This window comes from Elephas maximus, chromosome 22 (genome assembly GCF_024166365.1).
Source record: "Elephas maximus indicus isolate mEleMax1 chromosome 22, mEleMax1 primary haplotype, whole genome shotgun sequence".
NCBI lineage: Eukaryota > Metazoa > Chordata > Mammalia > Proboscidea > Elephantidae > Elephas > Elephas maximus.
In genome coordinates this window covers 26539260-26559305 of record NC_064840.1, presented here as the reverse complement: position 1 = coordinate 26559305, position 20046 = coordinate 26539260, and the positions used below count along the sequence as shown (strand labels likewise).

At 39.1% G+C, this 20046-nt stretch overlaps 1 protein-coding gene across 6 annotated transcripts in view; it reads left to right on the top strand.

Annotated features, from left to right (window-relative positions):
- Window positions 1–20046, top strand: part of MTMR3 (myotubularin related protein 3) — a 191305-nt gene that overhangs the window by 121221 nt on the left and 50038 nt on the right. For all 6 annotated transcript variants that reach the window (XM_049866859.1, XM_049866860.1, XM_049866858.1 and 3 more), the window contains exons 4-7: window positions 5987–6076; window positions 6511–6627; window positions 14679–14761; window positions 16900–17066. In XM_049866859.1, coding sequence (XP_049722816.1) covers window positions 5987–6076; window positions 6511–6627; window positions 14679–14761; window positions 16900–17066 — 457 coding nt within the window. The remainder of the gene's footprint in view (window positions 1–5986; window positions 6077–6510; window positions 6628–14678; window positions 14762–16899; window positions 17067–20046) is intronic.

Below are 20046 nucleotides of genomic sequence, written 5' to 3'. Positions count from 1 at the left end.
ACCAGGCAGAAACAAGTCTACAAGAGCCACAACTTCATCTACCCTGAGACCAGAAGAACTAGATGGTGCACAGCTACCATTACTAACCATTCTGACCCAGGGCCACGATAGTTGGTCCTGGATAGGATGGGAGAAAAATATGGAGCAGCACTCAAATTCTTATTTAAGGGGGGGAGGGGGGGAAAGGGCCAGACAAGCTGGAACAATAGTGAATAGAGGACCTTGAGACTATCGCCCAAGACGTGCTTTAAACCTAGAACTGAACCTATCCAGAGATCACCTTTAACAAAATAGCTGAGTGGCACACAAAATAAACGATATTACCTGTAAGACTGGTGCCTTACTTAAACCATCAGTATGAGGCCAAAAGGTCAACAGTTTCTCAAAAGCGAAGATGAGAAGATAAAGGAGCAGGGCAACTGTAATACTAGAAAGGGAACAAACAGAACGCAGTTAAAGAAAATGCTGACACATTGTGATAAATGTAAGTAATGTCACTGAACAATTTGTGTGGAAATTTTCAGATGAGAACCTAACTTGCTGTGTAAACTTTCACCAAAAACTCAATATTATTTGAAAAAAAAAAAAAAAGATTAGAGCCTTGGAAGCCCTGTGGGGCAGTTCTACTTTGTCTTATAGAGTCACTGTGAGTCAAAATCAACTTGATGACAACGGGTTTGGTTTTGGTTTGAGGGAGGTGGGTAGTTGCTATTCAGATCTCTGTATGGCTTTTTCTGTTACAGATTGACACTAAGAGATTGATGTTAGGGAAAGGCTGACTTTTCAAATGGAACAGCTTTAATAGGTATTTCGTATTGGAGTATAGTAGAGCAACAGTTCTTAATCTTTTGGTCATAGAACCTCTTTTTATGTTCTTAAATTATTGAGCTTCCCAAAGAGCTTTTGTTTATGTGGGTTATTTCTCTCTGTATTTACCACATTAGAAATTAAAGCTGAGGTCTATAAAATGTTTTAAGTTCATTAAAAATAACAATAACCAATTATATGCAAGTATAAATAGCATTTTTGATGAAAATATGCTATTTTTCCTCATTCTAAAATAGTGAAAAGAATAATACTGTTTTACACTTTTGCAGATATCTTTAATGTTTGGCGTAATAGATGATAGCTGGATTCATGTATCTACTTCTGCATTCAATTTGTTATGATATGTTGTTTTGATTGGTAATGTATGAAGAAAATTCAGCCTCACAGAGATATGTAGTTAGAAAAGGAAAGGGTATTTTTTAATAGTTTTTCCAGATAATTGTATTTTCTTTTAGTAGTACACCAAAACTCAACAAGTGGTAGTCCTTTAATGGTAGTTGAAATGTGGAATCTGAAGCTGTTATCAATGAACTTTTTGTTCTCTGTTATATTACATCCAATTGATCTATCTTGTACTTTGAATGGAAATTTTATTTATGAATGCTTTTATGACATCATGAATTGGCCATTTGGAAAATAATGGGTTCCTTTGAGTAATGCAGATCTTCCAAATGCTGACATATTTTATTATATAATTAAAAAAAAATCACATTTGGTAATATCACCACTAATCTTTTCAGACAAGTCTTAAGTATTGGAAGGTTGTCAAGTTTATGATGGCAGATAACAGGTTTTCCAAAATTCTTATTTTTGCATAAAAGACTTACCATTAACAATAAATACTCACTATTTATTGTCAGTATCTGGAGATAAGGTATGCCAAATGCCTAAATTACTGTAGTTTGTCTCTCAGTTCTTTTAATTACCTGAAAAACGCACTGCTAGTCTCTTCCAACTCATAGTAACCCCATAGAGTTTCCAAGGTTGTGAACCTCCATGGAAGCAGACTGCCACATCATTCTCCCACAGAGCCACTCACTGGTGGTTTTGAACTGCCAACCTTTCCATTAGCAGGCAACTGCTTTAACTGCTGCCCCTCCAAGGCTCCCTTTTTTAATTAAAATGGTGTTTAATGAAAAAAAAAAGTGTCTAGCTTGTGACTGAAACGGTTGCACAAGTGCTTTACCTTGAAACAACCATAGTATTTCAGCATGCAGCATATTTTTCTGTGTGTTTTAAAAAATAATTTATTTTTTGTAGTTGTCGAAAATGTATGCAGGAGAACATACCCTAACTCTACAGTTTCAGCATGTACAATTCAGTGATACTGATTACGTTCTTCTAATTTTTTTTTAATTGTACAACCATTCTCACCCATCTTTTCTGAGTTGTTCCTGTCCCATTAACATAAACTTACTGTCCCCAAAGTTTCCTGTCTAATCTTTTGAGTTGCTATTTTCAGTTTGATCTGATAGAGATAAATCTTAAAACAGCATAATGCTCAAGGCAGATGTTCTTTACTAGTTAAGCTAAACTATTATTTGTTTTTAAGAAGACTTCAGGGGATATTTTTGGTTTAAGATTTAAAGATTATCTCATGGCAGTAGTTTCAGTGGTTCATCCTGCCTCCGTGGCTCCAGGAAGTCCGGATTCTATGAGAATTTGAAATTCTGTTCTGCATATTCCTCCTTTTGATTAGAACTCGTCTATGTTGTTGTTAGGTGCCGTTGAGTGAATTCTGACTCATGGTGACCCCACATAGAATAGAACGAAACACTGCCAGGACCTGTACCATCCTGACAATCGTTGTCATGCTTGAGCCTATTGTTGTAGGCACTGTGTCAGTCCATCTCATTGAGGGTCTTCCTCTTTTTTGCTGACTCTCTACTCTACCAAGCATGATGTCCTTCTCCAGAGATTGGTCCCTCCTGATAACATGTCCAAAATATGTGAGATGAAGTCTCACCATCCTTGCTTCTAATGAGCATTCTGTATTTGTTTGTTCTTCTGGCAGCGCATGGTATATTCAGTATTCTTCACTAACACTAAGGAAACCCTGGTGGCGCAGCAGTTAAGTGCTATGGTTGCTAACCAAAGAGTCGGCAGTTCGAATCTGCCAGGAGCTCCTTAGAAACTCTTTGGGGCAGTTCTACTCTGTCCTATAGGGTCGCTATGAGTCGGAATTGACTCAACGGCACTGGGTTTGGGTTGGTTTTTGGTCACTAACACTGTAATTCAGAGGCATCAATTCTCCTTCAGTCTTGTCCAGCTTTCACATGCATATGAGGCTGTTGAAAATACCATGGCTTGCATCAGGCGCATCTTAGTCCTCAGAGTGACATCTTTGCTCTTTAACACTTTAAAGAGATCCTTCGTAACAGATTTGCCCAATGCCATGCATCTTTTTGAGTTCTTGACTGCCGCTGCCATGGGCGTTGATTGTGGATCCAAGTAAGATGAAATCCTTGACAACTTCAGTCTTTTCGCCATTTATCATGATGTTGCTTATTGGCCCAGTTGTAACGATTTTTATTTTCTTTATGTTGAGGTGTAATCCATACTGAAGGCTGTGGTCCTTGATCTTCATCCGGTGTTTCAAGTCCTCTTCACTTTCAGCAAGCAAGATTGTGTCATCTACATATCACATGGTTGTTAATGAGCCTTCCTCCAATCCTGATTTTGAGTTCTTCTTCATATAGTCCAGCTTCTCGGATTATTTGCTCAGCATACAGATTGAATAAGTATGATGAAATGCTCACAACCCTGATGCACACCTTTTCTGATTTTAAACCACACAGTATCCACTTGTTCTATTCGAACGACTGCCAGTTAGTCTAAGTACTAGTTCCCCATGAGCAACATTTAAGTGTTCTGGAATTCCCATTCATCGCAGTGTTATCCATAATTTGTTATGATCCACACAGTCGGATGCCTTTGTGTAGTCAGTGAAACACAGGTAAACATCTTTCTGGTATTCTTTGCTTTTAGTCATGATCCATCTAATATCAGCAGTGATATCCCTTGTTCCATATCCTTTTCTGGATCCAGCTTGAATTTCTGGCGGTTCCCTGTTGATGTACTGCTGCAACCGCTTTGAATGATCTTCAACAAAATTTACTTGTGCGTGATATTAATGATACTGTTCAATAATTTCCACATTCTCTTGGATCATCTTTCTTTGGAATGGGTACAAATATGGATCTCTTCTAGTCGGTTGGCCAGGTAGCTGTCTGCCAAATTTCTTGGCATAGATAAGTTAGTACTTCCAGAGCTACATACTTTTGTTGAAGCATCTCGGTATTCTGTCGATTCCTGGAGCCATGTTTTTTTCCAATGCCTTCAGTGCAGCTTGGACCTTCAGCACCATGGGTTCTTGATCATATGCTACCTCCTGAAATGGTTGAATGTTGACCAATTCTTTTTGGCACGGTGACTCTGTGTATTACTTCCATCTTCTTTTGATGGTTCCTGCATTGTTGAGTATTTTCCCTGTAGAATCCTTCAGTATTGCAACTCGAGGCTTGAATTTTTTCTTCAGTTCTTTCAGCTTGAGAAATGCTAAGCATGTTCTTCCCTTTTGGTTTTTTGTCTCCAGGTGTTTGCACATTTCATTATAGTACTTGAGCTACCCTTTGAAATCTTCCGTTCAGCTCTTTTAGTTCCTCATTTCTTCCTTTCACCTTAGCTACTCTACTTTCTTTAGTGAAATGAGTGCCAGTGCCTTGATGGTGCTAAGGCACTAGCAGTTTTACCCACCAATTCTTTTTGCACCACTAGTGCACGTGTCCACACAGTGAAAGAGCAGATAATGTTGTATTACTATGAAAATGGTTTTGACTCACAGCGCCTGTTTCAGGGTCTCAGAATCTGTGGACCTTACTTTGAAAACCACAGTAGTAGAGTATTACTATTTTATGGTTAAGATTGCTGTTGGATTAAACCTTAAGTGCTATCTATAGGTAGGATTTTTGTCTCCTTTAGGAAGTTTACGGAATTGTTGGGATTGTGGTAAGTAGCATATGCAGAAATGGCCAGTCAGTAGAGTTTATAACTCTTAGTACTGTCAGTTGAATATGATGTGGCTGTTGTTCTTTTATCAATTTCTGTGTAAGCAGGTTCCATCATAATTTACTGTCAGGCTTTCTGGTAGATTACAATTATTTTCCTGTACTGTGGAAGTTTATAATGTAAAAAGATTACTTCTTATATAAATTATACTTCTATTCAGGTGCTGTTTCAGTTGGAATTTATTTCTTCCTCTTTTGAAATCGTCTTAACATGAAGTAGATCTTTTGTAACATAAGGCAGGTTAAACTAGCAGTAGTGGTTTGCACATGTTTTCACTTTGAGAAATTGAATTTTTAAGATTACATTTCCTTAAAAACTTTTAAAAAGCTGTTATGGAAATTTTATGTAATTTCACATGAAAGTAAACATAATGGTGTATAATGAACTCCACACATACCCAGTTTCATCAATTATCAATTCATGGACAGTCATTTTTCATTTATACCCCCATTCACTTCTTCCTTACTCTCCCTTGATTATTTTGAAGCAAATGCCAGACATCACATATTTCATTCTCAAATAGTTCAATGTGTATCTCTCAAAAATAAGAATTTAAGATTTTGAAAAGAGAAAAAAAGACTATATTTGGTTTTTTTTTTTTTTTTTGAAGAACTGTACTGATAACACATGAGTGCCTGATAGAACCATTCTGAACCTCTTTGACATTTTTTGCACCTGTGTGTTCTCTGACTAAGCAGTTGCCGTCAAGTCAGCCCCCACTCGTGGCAGCCCCATGTGTGTCAGGGCAGAATTATGCTCCGTAGGATTTTCAGCGGCTAATACTTCAGAAGTAAGCTTCCATACCTTTCTTTGCAGGCACCTATGAGTGGACTCAAACCTCCAATCTTTTGGTTTGCAGCCGAACGGGTTCACCATGTGCACCACCCAGGGACTCTGTTCCCTGATTAGAGATGCCTGATAATATGGGATGCAACACTTTTGGGAATGAATATTTTCTCCTTGAGCTTTTCTTTCTGATCATCTTGCTCATTGGTTTCTTGTTGTGATTTTGCTGATATGAATGAATGAACATAAGTAAATGTGAATGAGTAGGAGCTTGGAAATTATTTAAAGGTTTTGGGTTTTTCAGGATGAAGAGACTCGGCATAGCCTTGAGTGCATCCAGGCAAATCAGATCTTTCCCAGGAAGCAGCTGATCCGGGAGGATGAGAATCTTCAGGTAATTATAGGGTCTTGATTGTACAATAAGTGTTCAACATCATAGTTACAATGAAGCAAATGGATTGAAATAATAAAGCTGCCATATATGGCACTGGGTTTTTTTTTTTTATATATGTAATATATATTTTTTCTTAAACCATACATATAGTAGAAATGCATAATGGAAGACATCCCTTATTTTAGAAAGTCCTATTTCCTGAGAATCCACCATTTGAAATGGCCTCCCCTGTGTCATTCCTTTAGTAAATTTTGAATAATTAGGTATATTTGAATTCAGTGGATGTGAACCCATCCTCTTTCAGTTTCTTACCCACTTACACACTGTGTTTTAAAAGCTTGGGTAACAAGATTTACCACCCATTCGTTTGACCTGTGTTTGAAGACTGCTTTACTGCTTCAGAGCTCTGAAGGGTTTCTTCTTCCATTTTGAAGGTTCCTTTCCTTGAACTTCATGGAGAGAGCACAGAGTATGTGGGCCGTGCTGAGGATGCCATCATTGCCCTTTCTAATTACAGACTTCACATCAAGTTCAAGGAGTCTCTTGTAAATGTAAGCGATTACCAACTGTTCTCCTGCTAAGGTAGATGGAGAAAGGAAGTAAAAAATTTGATGTTACTGTTCTCAAAGAGAAGCAGGTCATACAGGGTTGGGTATTAAAGCATTGTATTCTCTTCTTTTTTTCTCAATTTTATCATTTAAGGGGTACTAGTAAGCAACTCTTAAGCTTGATTTAAAATGATGGATGTAGTTGTCTGTTGGTATGTAAGATGTCCATTGTTCAGTAACACTGGTTGGTTTGTACTAGGTAATGCTGTATCATTAAGCTTTATAAGGGTCCAAAGACTGTACAGAATTTTTTGTCTCAGCATTTAGTAGTTACCATCCACCTAGGTGAGATGATATCCTGGGCCTTAATGTCAAATAACGAGATGTACTTTGAGCTCAAAGCCAACTTTCATTATAGGATGCAGTTGCTCTGATGGCTCCTTAGTGGTGTAAATATAGATGTTAAGTGCAATGTTTATTTGCATAATGGACTATATATTACTGAAGGAAAGGGAGACTTAATTCTCCAGAGTGCCTTTATGCTTTTCAGTTATGAGGGCACTCTCAGTCAACTGGCTCTTGCAGTGCACTGCTGTCATTAATAGTCTCCAATGAAACCACAAAGGCCCACAAAGGACAGTTCATGTGCTTCCACCAAATGAATGCCGCCTTCTTCAGTTGCCAGTATTGTGGCTTTCTGAGCTTGAGTCCTAGCATAGAAAAGTATGTTATGATACCTTATGACAGCTTAGGACTCCATTCAGATTGTATGTTTTTAGGATCCTTTTGGGATTCTTTGAAATCTGTCACTTATGTTCATTTTACTAAGCAGTTCAAAAGTTACCCGGATTTTCTCAGTCACATTATTTCATTTGTCAAAAGATTCAAGTGATTGCAGTTTTCTTTGCAGTTGGTCTTTGTTAAGCATTTATGTGCAGGAGCCATTCTGGCCAGAATTCCCTTTAACTTCTATATTGGGCTGTGATCATACGTCTGTCCTGTTCAGCTGAGTCAGGCAGCTATTACATTAGTTTTCTCTCCACCAGTTAAAAATACACAACAGATTCATCAAGAAAGGGGGCATACTGTTCTTTTATACCATGTAGCTGGGTCCAGTAGGGTCCATTTGGAATTGAGTGATGGTGATCAGTGTGAAAGGGTGGAAACTCCTGTAAAATCCATAGCCACTGTGGAAGTAATGAAAGTACTAATTAGTCAAGCTGCCCAATTTAATTTTGTGTTCTTTCAACGTTTAAATGGCTGGAATCAATGAAATTATAATTAAATTGCATGTGTTGATGATAAAGTTTCATATGCTTGCATTTCTCTATTTCTCAGCTCATCAGTTTATGACCATGTATTTCAGAAACTTATTTTTAGATCTATTTGGGAGTAAGGTCTGTTGGAAAGGAAGCATGAATTTGATCATGTCATTCACCAGCTCAATTAGGCTTTTCAGTGTTTCTTTATTACTTCTAAGGTGAAGATCAAATTACTTAGCATGGCGTCAAGATTGTTTGTGGTCCTTGGTGCCTGCCAGCTATTTTGTCTGCTTCTTTGTATTTCCTTTTCTCTCCTTAGTACTAGTAAAACCAGCCTCCTTGGAATATTCAGCCATACCTCACATATCTGTATTCTCCCCTCTTCTGCCCAGTGGACTTCTCTTCATTTTTCAAAACCCCGTTCAGGTGGTAACACCCTCTGTGAAGTCTTTCTCAGCCCCAGTTTCCTCCCTGACAGTTAATTACACCCTCCTCTGGCTTCTTCTATATCTTAAACATACCTTTACAAGATTTACTAGGTATGTTGTAATTTTTTAGTTATTTGTATCTTCAGGATCCAGCATGTGTCCTGGTGTCATGATACTCAGTAAATATTAAGTGAATTGTAGTTAATGTTGGTTAGAAATGAGCATTAGGTTATTTTCCCCATTTTGAGCTGAAAGTTCTTTTTTTTCTTCTCAGATAAGTTGGTTTAATTCCAAGTAGTACAGAATTCAGGGCATAACAAAGACTGAAGAGCAGACTTTGGTAGGATTCTGGACTGGGTTTACTCTGACCTCACAGCCAACATAGGAATGACTGAATGAGAAGAGTTAAAGAGAAGATAAACCATTATATGATTCTTTCTTTTTTTTATAAAAGTTTATTCTTAAATGTACAATAGGCTCTAAGATGATGCTTCATTCTAGCAACAGATGTTATAGGAGGGAATCCAGGTGTTTGAACAGGAATGGCAATCAAGAGTCATCATTGCCTCAGTCACAAAGAATAACTTACTTTTTTGCCAGGTTTTTTGATTCCACCTGTGATCAGGGTAATGCCCTATGACCTTCGCTTTTAGCTCCTTGAGTTTCTTACGCTCCATTTTTTTGTTTCTGTTTGAAAGCCTTCTCTTCCACATCCATTTCCTTGGCCTGCTTCGTGAGCTGTGTCAGGGGCTTTTTCTTGTTACCTTTGTGGCCAGACATGGTGCCTACCCAGAGCTCACTTTAATGTATTGCTGTGTGAATAGGCCTGTGTACTATACATCATCATTGTCTTGAGTGGCAGCTATATGACTAGATTTACTGGAATTGCTGGTCCCCTTTATGATTGAAATAATAATGTTTACAGAAACTTACTGTACCTCTTACTTTTGACCCATTTCCTCATATAAAAGTGTTTTCTCACTATTTATTGTAACCCTCTAAGATACAGAGCCTGCATGTCACTTGAATAAAATAAGAAGCTCAAGATAATGGCTTTGCACAGAAAAATGGTTGTGCAAAAGTATTTTGGCGTTGCAGTGACTTTAAATATTTTAGATGGAGAGAGACTAGGACTTGTCTGTAAAGGAAGTTAATGTCATCACAGTTAGTACTAAAGATCTTGAAACCTGAGGTTACTCCAGGAAACAGTGGCTCCTCCTGCAACAGGTCCTGGGTGGAGGGAGGTAAAAGAGTTGATGTTGCTGTCCCTCTCTCCCTCCTGCCCTCCCTTAGCGGATAAGTATTTCTATAAAACTTGTGGGATTGACCAAGAGGCCCCCTTTAAGGGTTATTATATCTAAGTCAAACACGTTTAAACCATTGAAGCCCAAATGTGCTAGTATGTATTGTGGCATGCCCCGATTTGCATCATTTTGTATGCTTAAATCAACTCATTTAGCAGTGTAGAAAATGACTTACTCTCCAGTTTTAAATAGCAACCTGATGGCATATATTTTCTTTTAATTTCACAGCACATTGAGTAAAATGTGTGTGTGAGGTCAGATACCATATGCATTGTTACTGTAATCCACACACATTCACTGAATATCAAGTTTCCAATTCCTAGGGTAAAGAAGCTCTGTAGTAGAGTTCATTTGTAGCATTTAAAGTGTGGATTGTTCCCATTCTGTGCTGTCCCCAAACTATATTTTTATGTATATACGGGTATATTTATTTGATGCTTTGATAACTTATAAACAAGTAAGCGTTCATGTGGAATTCATGAAAGTTTAAAACAATTTTTGTTGTGTAATTTAATAGACTGCCTCTCAATCTGCTTCTGAAATCCCAGTAAGTAGCATGAAAATCCTAGGTGGATGCCGCGCCTGTGCTTGGAACAAGTTGGTCTTGGGCGTCAGATGCTTACCTTGCAAAGCAGCAAATTGTGTCCTTTCTGCATGAGTCCCTCCCCACTTACCGAAGTGCCAGTGGTACCCTGTAATGAGAACAGTTTGATGGGGGTGGGGTGAGGGCTAAAGCCCCACAGTCTATACATAAGCGGATGGAATTATGACCTTCAAAAAATGTATGCTGAGTTTGAGTCAGGAATAATTTGTAAAATCAAGGTTCGTATTTACGAGGGCATCAAAACTCCCATTTCCAGGCCAACCTGTTAAATGCCTCTTAGGAAAAAGATGGAAGTATAGCACCTGGAAAAACCTTTCCTTAGAATTTCTTCACATTCCCCTGTTGTCTAACTGTAGTATAGCAAAATCTTCATTCCCCATGCCTGAGGAGGAGGTTATTGTTAACACTTAACACACTTTGCCAGTGTTCACACATGCCAGCAGAGACCTCTGAAACCAGTGCTGGAAGGGTAGCTTGTAAATATCGAAGGTTATCAATAGGAGAGTTGGGGTCTTTGTGAAGGTCTTCCTCCTCTGACTGGCTTTTAAATGAAAAGATTTAGCGTTCAGGTTTCCCCCAGTTGATTTTAGATTTTAAGTTTAGACTCATCACTTGCCGTACTTTCGCTGTGTTTACTGTCAGTTTTACTTCAAATGTGTGTATAAGATCAGTACTTCCCATTCAGCCTACTAAAAGGGCATTTGTTCTTAAAAAGATAGAAATTATCCCACTCTTAAATTCTGGTGCTTAAAAACTCACACTCACCTCAGGCACACCCAGAATGAATTCAGGAGGTAAGTGTAGTAGGGTGTGGTGACATAAAATTCCCTCTGCAGTGTGACAGTAGCTGTGGGCCTTTAATAGCTATGCATGTCTATTAAACCGTCTAGCTGCTGCTCCTCTGCCTTTCTGGATTGATGCTTTTACAGATCTTGGTGCCCACGATGTGACTTTCGGCCTTCTGAGGAGTTGGTTAACAGCATTGAATGTGTTTGATGCATTATTTGAGCATGAGCTTGGTGGAATTTTGGATTTCATAATAGGAAATGCATTGTAAAAGGAGGAGGAATTACCTGGCAGGTAGAAGGTAGAGGAGAAAGGAGCAAAAAGAAAATGAGTTGCTATAAGACATTGCATCAGTGAGCTAGAGAGGATTTGAAAGTGATTTCAAGATTTCTTGCTATTCTTCTTTGTGTAGGATTGCCCCTCAGGAATCTTGAGGTGAATGTACCCTGTTTTTCTCTTGAACTTCCCTAGTGGAAGAGGCCATTTAACTGTGAAAGAAAAGCTAAAGTAGAGCTCAGACAGAAAGGAAGGGCAATCTTAGAGGAAGGAAGAAAGACCCCATATATGGTGGGAGGAGTCTGGACTAGAAGACAGACATGGATTCTGATTCTTACTTTGCCACCAGTTTATAATGAAGCTCAGTTAACCTTCTTAGGCTGTAAAATGAGGGAATTGAACTAGCTCTTGAATGTATAATTCTTTGCTTATGAGATTGAATATTGGGTATGTCTAGTAATAGAAGTGGTTATAAGATCCTTTTCATATATAAGGAAAGTTAAACTAAAAGCAAGGGAGGGGGCCTTGAGAAAGTAGAAAAACTTGGAATATTTTGGTTGATGTATGAAGAGGAAAAGAAGGCCAATTCTGCCATTTTAAAAAAGGAGGCAAGCTCTGGAGGGAGCATGTTAGACCCTTGCATAGGGAGAAAATTGGGGTAGAAGGTAGAAGAAAAAGGGGAGATGCTCATTTAATATAAAATCAGGTTTTTCTCATTTATGTCCTCCTATTCTTGTCACTTACGAAACTTTCCTGCATGTGACAGTGTGCATGAGTATTTAAAGTCTGTTGTTATCCATAGATGGACTTGAGCACTCATGGTTGTTTTTGGTGACTTGCTAGTATTTGCACTCTGAGTTCAATGCATCGAACCAACATTTTAATTCTCCTTCCTTAAATTTGTGATATTAAAATACATGAAAAATTGTATGTTGAATGCATTTCAGGTAGCAAATATTTTGTGTGCTCTGCGGTGTTTAATTTATTTAAGAGCCCTGGTGGCACAGTGGTTAAGCACAAGAAAGGTTGGTGGTTTGAACCCACCAGCTGCCCTGCAAGGGAAAGTTGTGGAAGTCTGCTTCCGTAAAGATTACAGCCTTGGAAACCCTGCGGGGCAGTTCTACTCTGTCCTACAGGGCACTGTGAATCGGAATCAAAGGCAACGGAAGTATTTTATTATTCTTATTCAGGAAGTTTGGGCACAACTACTGGGCTGTGGTCCAGTAGTAGGATATAAAGCTTATCTATTCTCTGTTGTAAAGCAGCACAGACTGGCCCACTCCCACCTGGCAGCTGCTAATAGCATTAGCCGGTTTCCAAGTTTTTTTTTTTTAGCTGTTAGGAAGGGCAGTTGAAGCAGACCTGGGATGCAGATAACTTCTGGGAGAACAGCCCCTCCATGTGAATTTTTAAAGCTCACTGTCATTCCAACCCAGCTTCTTCCTAAACTGTGATCATATGAGGTTCAGAAAGCAGAGGCTAGGGGCAGGCAAGGGATTATGAGGAGGTTGGAGGCACTTGCCCAACCAAGGAAGCCAGGAAGCATATCTAGGAATAGATCTTTAACTGGCAAAATTTCTAAAGATTAGTACTAGAACTCAGACCTCTTAATTGCTAGTCTGGCTGTTGCCTTTTTTCGGGGGAGAAGGGTGGAAGGGGAATGATAGTTGGAATGGGTACATTTAAAAACACAAAAAAGTCTGTTACAGAAGACTGGCCTGAGAACAAATCACTGTCATTTTCTAATTTCCTTTATAATTTATCCCTACTGATATGTCCTCCCCCGCCCTCCGCCTTTTTTTAGATGTATAGGTCTTGAAAGGATTTTTAGCCATATCAGCTTCAGTTTCTCACAGCACCTTGGTGGTAAGACTTAAACAAAAACATATATCCCGAAACTTCTTTTTTCTGAAAACACAGGCAAGATTTCTTAGTCTTTCTCTTACTCCCAGTCCTATTAAAATTGTGAGGGAACTCTGTAGACTGTAGATTTAGAAGCAAGAAGACTTTAAGTCCTGAAGTAGAAACTCCTAGCCACTTATTTGAGTAAAGCTATTTAGCTTTCTTCGCTTCTTTAATCCCCGGCCCAGTTTCTGTTTCTTTGTCCAGAACTTGCAGCTTTGGGCTTCTTTTTGATCTCTACGTCCCCTGTTCAGGTAGTTCTCTGCTGATTCTGACAGCTGCATGGTGGGGCAGGGATTGCAGGAAGCCTGTTCCTGAAACTGGCTCAGCTAACACAAGGGTCACCTTGCATAGGCAGCATTCTCTTGTTTTTATCTGTGTTGGAGGAGACTGCCTCCTCCTCCTCGTTCTCCTCATGCTAAACACAAATTGTTGAAATGCTTCTTGCAACTCCCAGAGCCACATTTTGGCTAGGCTTGATACAGTGTTAAGAGGCAAGTTGTCTACCCCTTTTCCAAGGAATGGGGGTATCCACTGTTATTTTTTCAGGCTCTCTTTTGAAGGTTTGGAAAGAGCTTTTTGAAGCCTGCCAGGGTTTGAGTCAGGATGGGCTGAGGACCAGAGGGAGGATCTTGGTATCACTCAGAAGATTTTTAATCCCATTCAGATGCTTTGCCTCCTGTCTGTCTCCCTTTTCTAGTCCTCCAGTGTTGTACATAATCCTATGTTCAAAAGAGCACGCTGACCAGATTGGCAGGGAGGGAACCTTTCCAGCCTGTCCTACCTGAAGCCCCACTTTGTAAACAGAGTTCCTCAACTGGTCTTTTGAATCAAGCCAAACCTAGCCAGTTAATGGACCTTTGACAACTGGTGTGGCCCATTGCCTCCTTCTTGAGACCTGTGGGTCTATTCTGCTGAGCAGCAAGCCTGACCAGCAGCTATTCTTCAGTCTTATTTTCTGTGTAACCTGCAGGCAGTTTAGTTAGACCTCTAGCCTCTTACAAGAGGTTCTTTTGCTGACATTAAGCCACTTAGTCATTTGGGGCAAGAAGCAGGTATGGTCCCACTTATACCCTGATCTGCAGTTCTTTTCCATAAGCAGGACAGGGTTACCACCTTGGTTCCCTTCAGCTTCTGTGTCAGTGCAAATCACAACCACTTATAGTGTTTAAAGTAGTACTTTGATTGATGAGCTTGTGCGCCTGATACCTGAGAGAAAGTGTTCACCTTTTTGCCAGAGGTGGTGCCGCCTCTTTGTTTGTTGTCTTCATGCTGTGACATGACTTGAAGTCTTTGATTTAGGGATAGAGAATGGGAAGCCCTAATTCACTCAGTAGTAAATCACTTGAGTACTATTGATCCAGATAAATTTTCGGTTCTGTCTGCTTCTTTCTCTTGTAGAGAGCTTTCTAATCAATCTTTTTGGACATGCTGAAGAACTGCAGGGTCAATGTCTTTTGGATTAAGGAGACTTTATTTTTTTTAATTGCAGATTCCATTACAGCTTATAGAAAGTGTTGAATGCCGAGATATATTTCAACTTCATTTGACTTGCAAAGACTGCAAAGTTATCAGGTATGTAGTGTATGTATGCTGCTGTTTAGTGTGGAAAATATTTTTTGAAGAATGAAGACATGGTTTGATAATTTAGAAAAACAGCTTTTGAGCATCACCCTTGTTAGGAATATTTTCTGAATAATTAGTGCCTGAAATAATCTAGAATACTTTGCTATGTCGAAGGGTATTTTTTACTTTTTATTTGGAAATAATTTCGAATTTACAAAAATAAAAACAGTACAAAGAACACCACTATACTATTTATACAAATTCATGGATAACATTTTACCCGATTTGCTTTATCATTTGTGGGGGAGTGTCTCTTTTTCTGAAAGATTTAAGGGTAAGTTACATAACCATGGCTCTTCACTCCTCAATACTTCAGTGTGCATTTCCTAAGAACAGGGAGGGATATTTTCTTACATAATCATTGTATCATTATCATCTTCACAATTTTACATTGATAATAATTTTATCCAATCCACATTCCAGTTTTGTTGGCTGACCCAGTAGTGTTGTTTATCGCACCCCTTTTGTCCCCCACGTCATTCAGCACAGGTCCAGTCTTTGTCCCATCTGCATTTGGACGCCGTGACTCCCTAGCTTCCTTCAATCTGGAACACTCGTATTTTTTTGCAGAACACAACCGTCCTCCCCTCCTTTGGTTTTAATAGAATGTCCATCATTTTGTGTTTATCTGATGTTTCTTCATGAGTAAGTTGAGGTTATGCGTTCTCAGCTGGAATACTGTATATAGGATGTTGTGTCTTTTTCAGTGTGTAATTGTTACATCTGGAGGCAAAGAATGTCCCTCATTGCTGATGTTCATTTTAATCACTGTGTCAGGGTGTCACCCGATTTCTGTATAATTTCTACATTTTTCTCCCTTGCAACTAGTAAGTGGTCTATGGGAGGCACTTTAAGACAATGCAAATGTCCCGTTTCTAATGAAAATTTCTCCCTAGATTTTGCATCCATTGATGATCCGCATCTGATCTGATCTTTAATAGTTGCAAGCTGATGACTGAAATGCATTTTTAAATTTAGTAGCTCTGTTTACTTTAGGGTCCCTGGTGGTGCAGTCGTTAAGCGTTTGGCTGCTAACCAAAAGGTTGACAGTTCGAATCCACCTGTATGGTCGCTATGAGTCGAAATCGACTTGACAGCAATGAGTTTGGTTTTGTTTTTTGTATTTTCTTTATTCCTTTGACCTGTTCTGGAATGCCAGGAAGCATGGTGTGTTGGCATACTGACCAGACACAGTGATTGGGGTGAGAGAGAGGTTTAAGGTGATCCCTTCAACCTTTCCAAGGTAAATAAGTTGCTTTTTAGCCATTGAGATTTGGCTTGCTTTTGATAGATACTGGCTGTAACTCACAGTTTAAAAATCCTGATTAATAATTACTTAATTTTTAACACTTTCTACATTTGAAAAGGTAAAGCATTTAAACAGATTCCTCAGTAAATCAGTTTACGCTACAGTAATTATTTTAACCCCTTAGTTATATGTACTGAAAATTAAAATTGATAAAACAGAGTTGCTTTACAGCTGAAAGTTTCAACATAATATTTTGTATCTAAAGTTGTTGATTTTTTCTAAGTGCTAAATAGACACATTTTGAAATTATTCCCTAATTGGCCAAAAGCAGTGCTATGTTTATTTTTTAGTTTAGCCTAATGCATCACAACAACAACAACAAAAACCACTTCTCTAAATGTATTTCTTGAGAGGGCCAGCCATAAGGCTGTGACGGAAGGGGTGGAATGAAGCTCTGTTCGTGAAACAGAATAATGATCATTTTACTATTATTTTTTAAATTGTAGTAAAATATATATATATATATAATAAAACAGTTGCCAGTTTCGTTCTATTTTATTTTAATAATTGTCTTTAATCAGTCTCAGAAGAGATTTCATTAGTCTATAAATAAATAAATTTTCCACATGTCCATCTTCTTTTTGGCATTTTGCACTCAGGTAAAATTTGTTGAACTCGCTTTTATGTAAATGGTAACAAGTGTGTGATTGCCTCTGGTGCTTTCTCAGCTGTAGTTGCCACTTCAGTATGAGTAGGCACCTTTGAAATCGTGTCTTCACATAGATTTCATTGTCAACTCTCTGCTGATTGACGTTTATACTTGTTTGGCTTTACAAAGGTGTCAGTTCTCAACCTTTGAGCAGTGTCAAGAGTGGCTTAAGCGATTAAACAATGCAATCCGACCACCTTCTAAGATAGAAGATCTGTTCTCATTTGCATACCACGCTTGGTGCATGGAGGTCTATGCTAGTGAAAAAGAGCAACATGGAGACCTGTGCAGACCAGGTAGGTCTTCCTTAAATGTACACCTAGGGGCTTATTGAGCTACTGTTTGAGGTACCTTTAACATGAAGTGGGACTCCTAAGCATTCATGCATTTAATCAGTGTATAGTTTCTGGAGCACCTGGCAGTACCATCTCTCTTGTAAGTTCAGTGGAAATGTTTCCTACCTCTCGGGAAGGGAAGAACGATAGATCTGACATCATAATCCCTTGGGCCTAAAAATAGCTATAATAAGGTTTGATGGGGGTTGGGGAAGCTTGGTGTCCCTGGGTGGTGCAAATAGTGCACTTGGCTGCTAACCAAAAGTTTGAAGGCACCTCAGAAGAAATGCTTGGTGATCTACTTCTGCAAAATCAGCCACTGGAAACACTGGAGAACATAGTTCCACTCTGACACACCTGGGGCCGCCTTGACAGCAACTGGCTTGACTGGTATGGAAGCCTTATGGAAGGAAGCCATGAGTTTTTTTTTAATATACGTTTGAGAAGACGTTACATTTGAAGTAGCTTTTGAGTAAGCTTTGAAGGTTAAATAGGTGTTCATTGGTTAGAGAATAAGGAAAAAAAATCTTCAGAGTGAGTAGCATGAACAAAGGTACAGAGGTATAAGGGTAGGCTGCAGAATAGTGGACTACGAAATGGCCTTTTGCTGTCTTGGCATTTTCAAGTCAGATTACCTATTGTCACCCCTTTCATCCCATAGATGAAGAAACAAAGACTCAGAGAGGCCAGGTGACTTCCCCAAGGATAAATGGGAAGCTGAACATGTTCTGGAACCCAGACTTCCAGAATCATCGTATAGCCTTTGTTTCATACACTTATCTTTCTCCCTCAGAAATGGCTTTGACTAAGTCCATGTTATTTAAAGTTTATACTGCTTTAAATAGAACTTTGAAACTTTACTTGTTCAATACTAGCTAGTGTGTCAGACTTGGAAGCAGAGCCTTGAATTCCTAAGCAGTGAAAAGGTGTGAGCCTCCTTCCAATGCAGATTATTCTGGAGACTTTTTTTCTTTAGACTTCACTTTTAACCTTGAGTCTTCGATCTTATAGATCTGCCCTGGGTCAGTTGAAACACTTGAGACTAATCTAGTTGAGCTTGTATCACTTTGTTTCTCAATTAGTTTTGTTCAGTCACTTTTGCTGATTGAAGCTGTTGCTTCATATTCTTGTTTGTGTAATATACAAACGTAAGCATTACCTTATTTTCAAAGATGCTAGATCCTCACAACCTCACCAGGTAGGCAGGATAGGCTGGTATCTCTGTTTTGGGAGCCAAAATAATGGAGGCTCAGAGGTAAAGCCTACTGACAAGCCCACTGCTAGCTAATGACAGAGCTGGGATTTAAAACCCAGCTCTCAGTTATTGAGAGCTGTGTGGGGTGCTTCGAATACAGAGCTGAACAACAGAGGCACCTGGTTTTGAGGAGACACAGGAAAAGCCTCAGAATCTAAGCTTCCCACAGGCCTGTTCAAGCAGTGGAAGCCAAAGGCATCCACAAGAGACCACACCAACCTTAGAAGCTTATGATAATGTGCTTCAGCTGTCTTGCACTTCACTCTCTTAACCTTTGCATATTGTTTTCTTTTTAAAAAATCTTTATCGAGATGCTGTGGCATTTATTTATTTATTGTGCTTTAAGTGAAGGTTCACAGCTCAAGTTAGTTTCTCGTACAAAAATTATACACACATTGTTCTGTGACCCCAGTTGCTATCCCTATAATATGTCAGCATACTCCTCCTCTCCACCCCGGATTTCCTATGTCCATTCAACCAGCTCCTGTCACTTTCTGCCTTTTCATCTCACCTCCAGGCAGGAGATGCCCATTCAGTCTCATGCATCTGCTTGCACCAAGAAGCACACTCTTCATGAGTGTCATTTTAGGTCTTAATAGTCCAGTCTAATCTTTGTCTGAAGATTTGGCTTTGGAAATGATTTTAGTTCTGAGTTAACAAAGAGCTTGGGGCCATATCTTCTGGGGTTCCTCCAGTCTCAGTCAGACCATTAAGCCTGGTATTTTTACTAGAATTTGAGTTCTGCACCCCGCTTTTCTCCTGCTCTGTCAGGGAATGTCTGTTGTGTTCCCTGTCAGGCAGTCATTGGGGGTAGCTGTGCACCATCTAGTTCTTCTGATCTCAGGCTGATGGAGTCCGTGGTTTATGTGGCCCTTTTTGTTTCTTGGGCTAATATTTTCCTTGTGTCTTTGGTGTTCTTCATTCTCCTTGGCTCGGTGGGTTGGGACCAGTTGATTCATCTTAGATGCCTGCCTGCTACCTTTTGAGACCCCAGATGCCATTCTCCAAAGTGGGATGCAGAACCTTTTCTTAATACATTTTGTTATGCCAGTCGACCTAGATGTCCCCTGAAACCGTGGTCCCTAGCCCCCCATGCTTGCTACTCTGGCCTTCGAAGTGTTTGGTTGTATTCAGGAAACAGCTTTTGGTTTAGTCCAGTTTTGCTGACCTCTCCTGTGTTATGTGTTGTCTTTCCCTTCACCTAAAATAGCTTTTGTGTACTGTCTAAATAGTGAATACCCTCCTCTCTCCCTCCCCACCCTTGTAACCATCAAAGAATATTTTTTCTGTGTTTAAGCTTTTTCTTGAGTTCTTATAATAATGGTCTCATACAATATTTGTTCTTCTTCAACTGGTTAATTTCACTTAGCATAATGCCTTCCAGATTCCTCCGTGTTATGAGATATTTCACGGATTCATCATTGTTCTTAATTGTTGCATAGTATTCCATTATGTGAATATACCATAATTTGTTTATCCATCCATTTGTTGATAGGCACCTTGGTTGCTTCCATCTTTTTGCTGTTGTAAACAGTGCTGGAGTGAACATGGGTGTGCATATATCTGTTTGTGTAAAGGCCCTTATTTCTCTAGGATATATTTCAAGGAGTGGGATTGCTATATCGTGTGGTAGTTCTATTTTTATCTTTTTAAGGAAGCACCAAACCGATTTCCAAAGTGGTTATA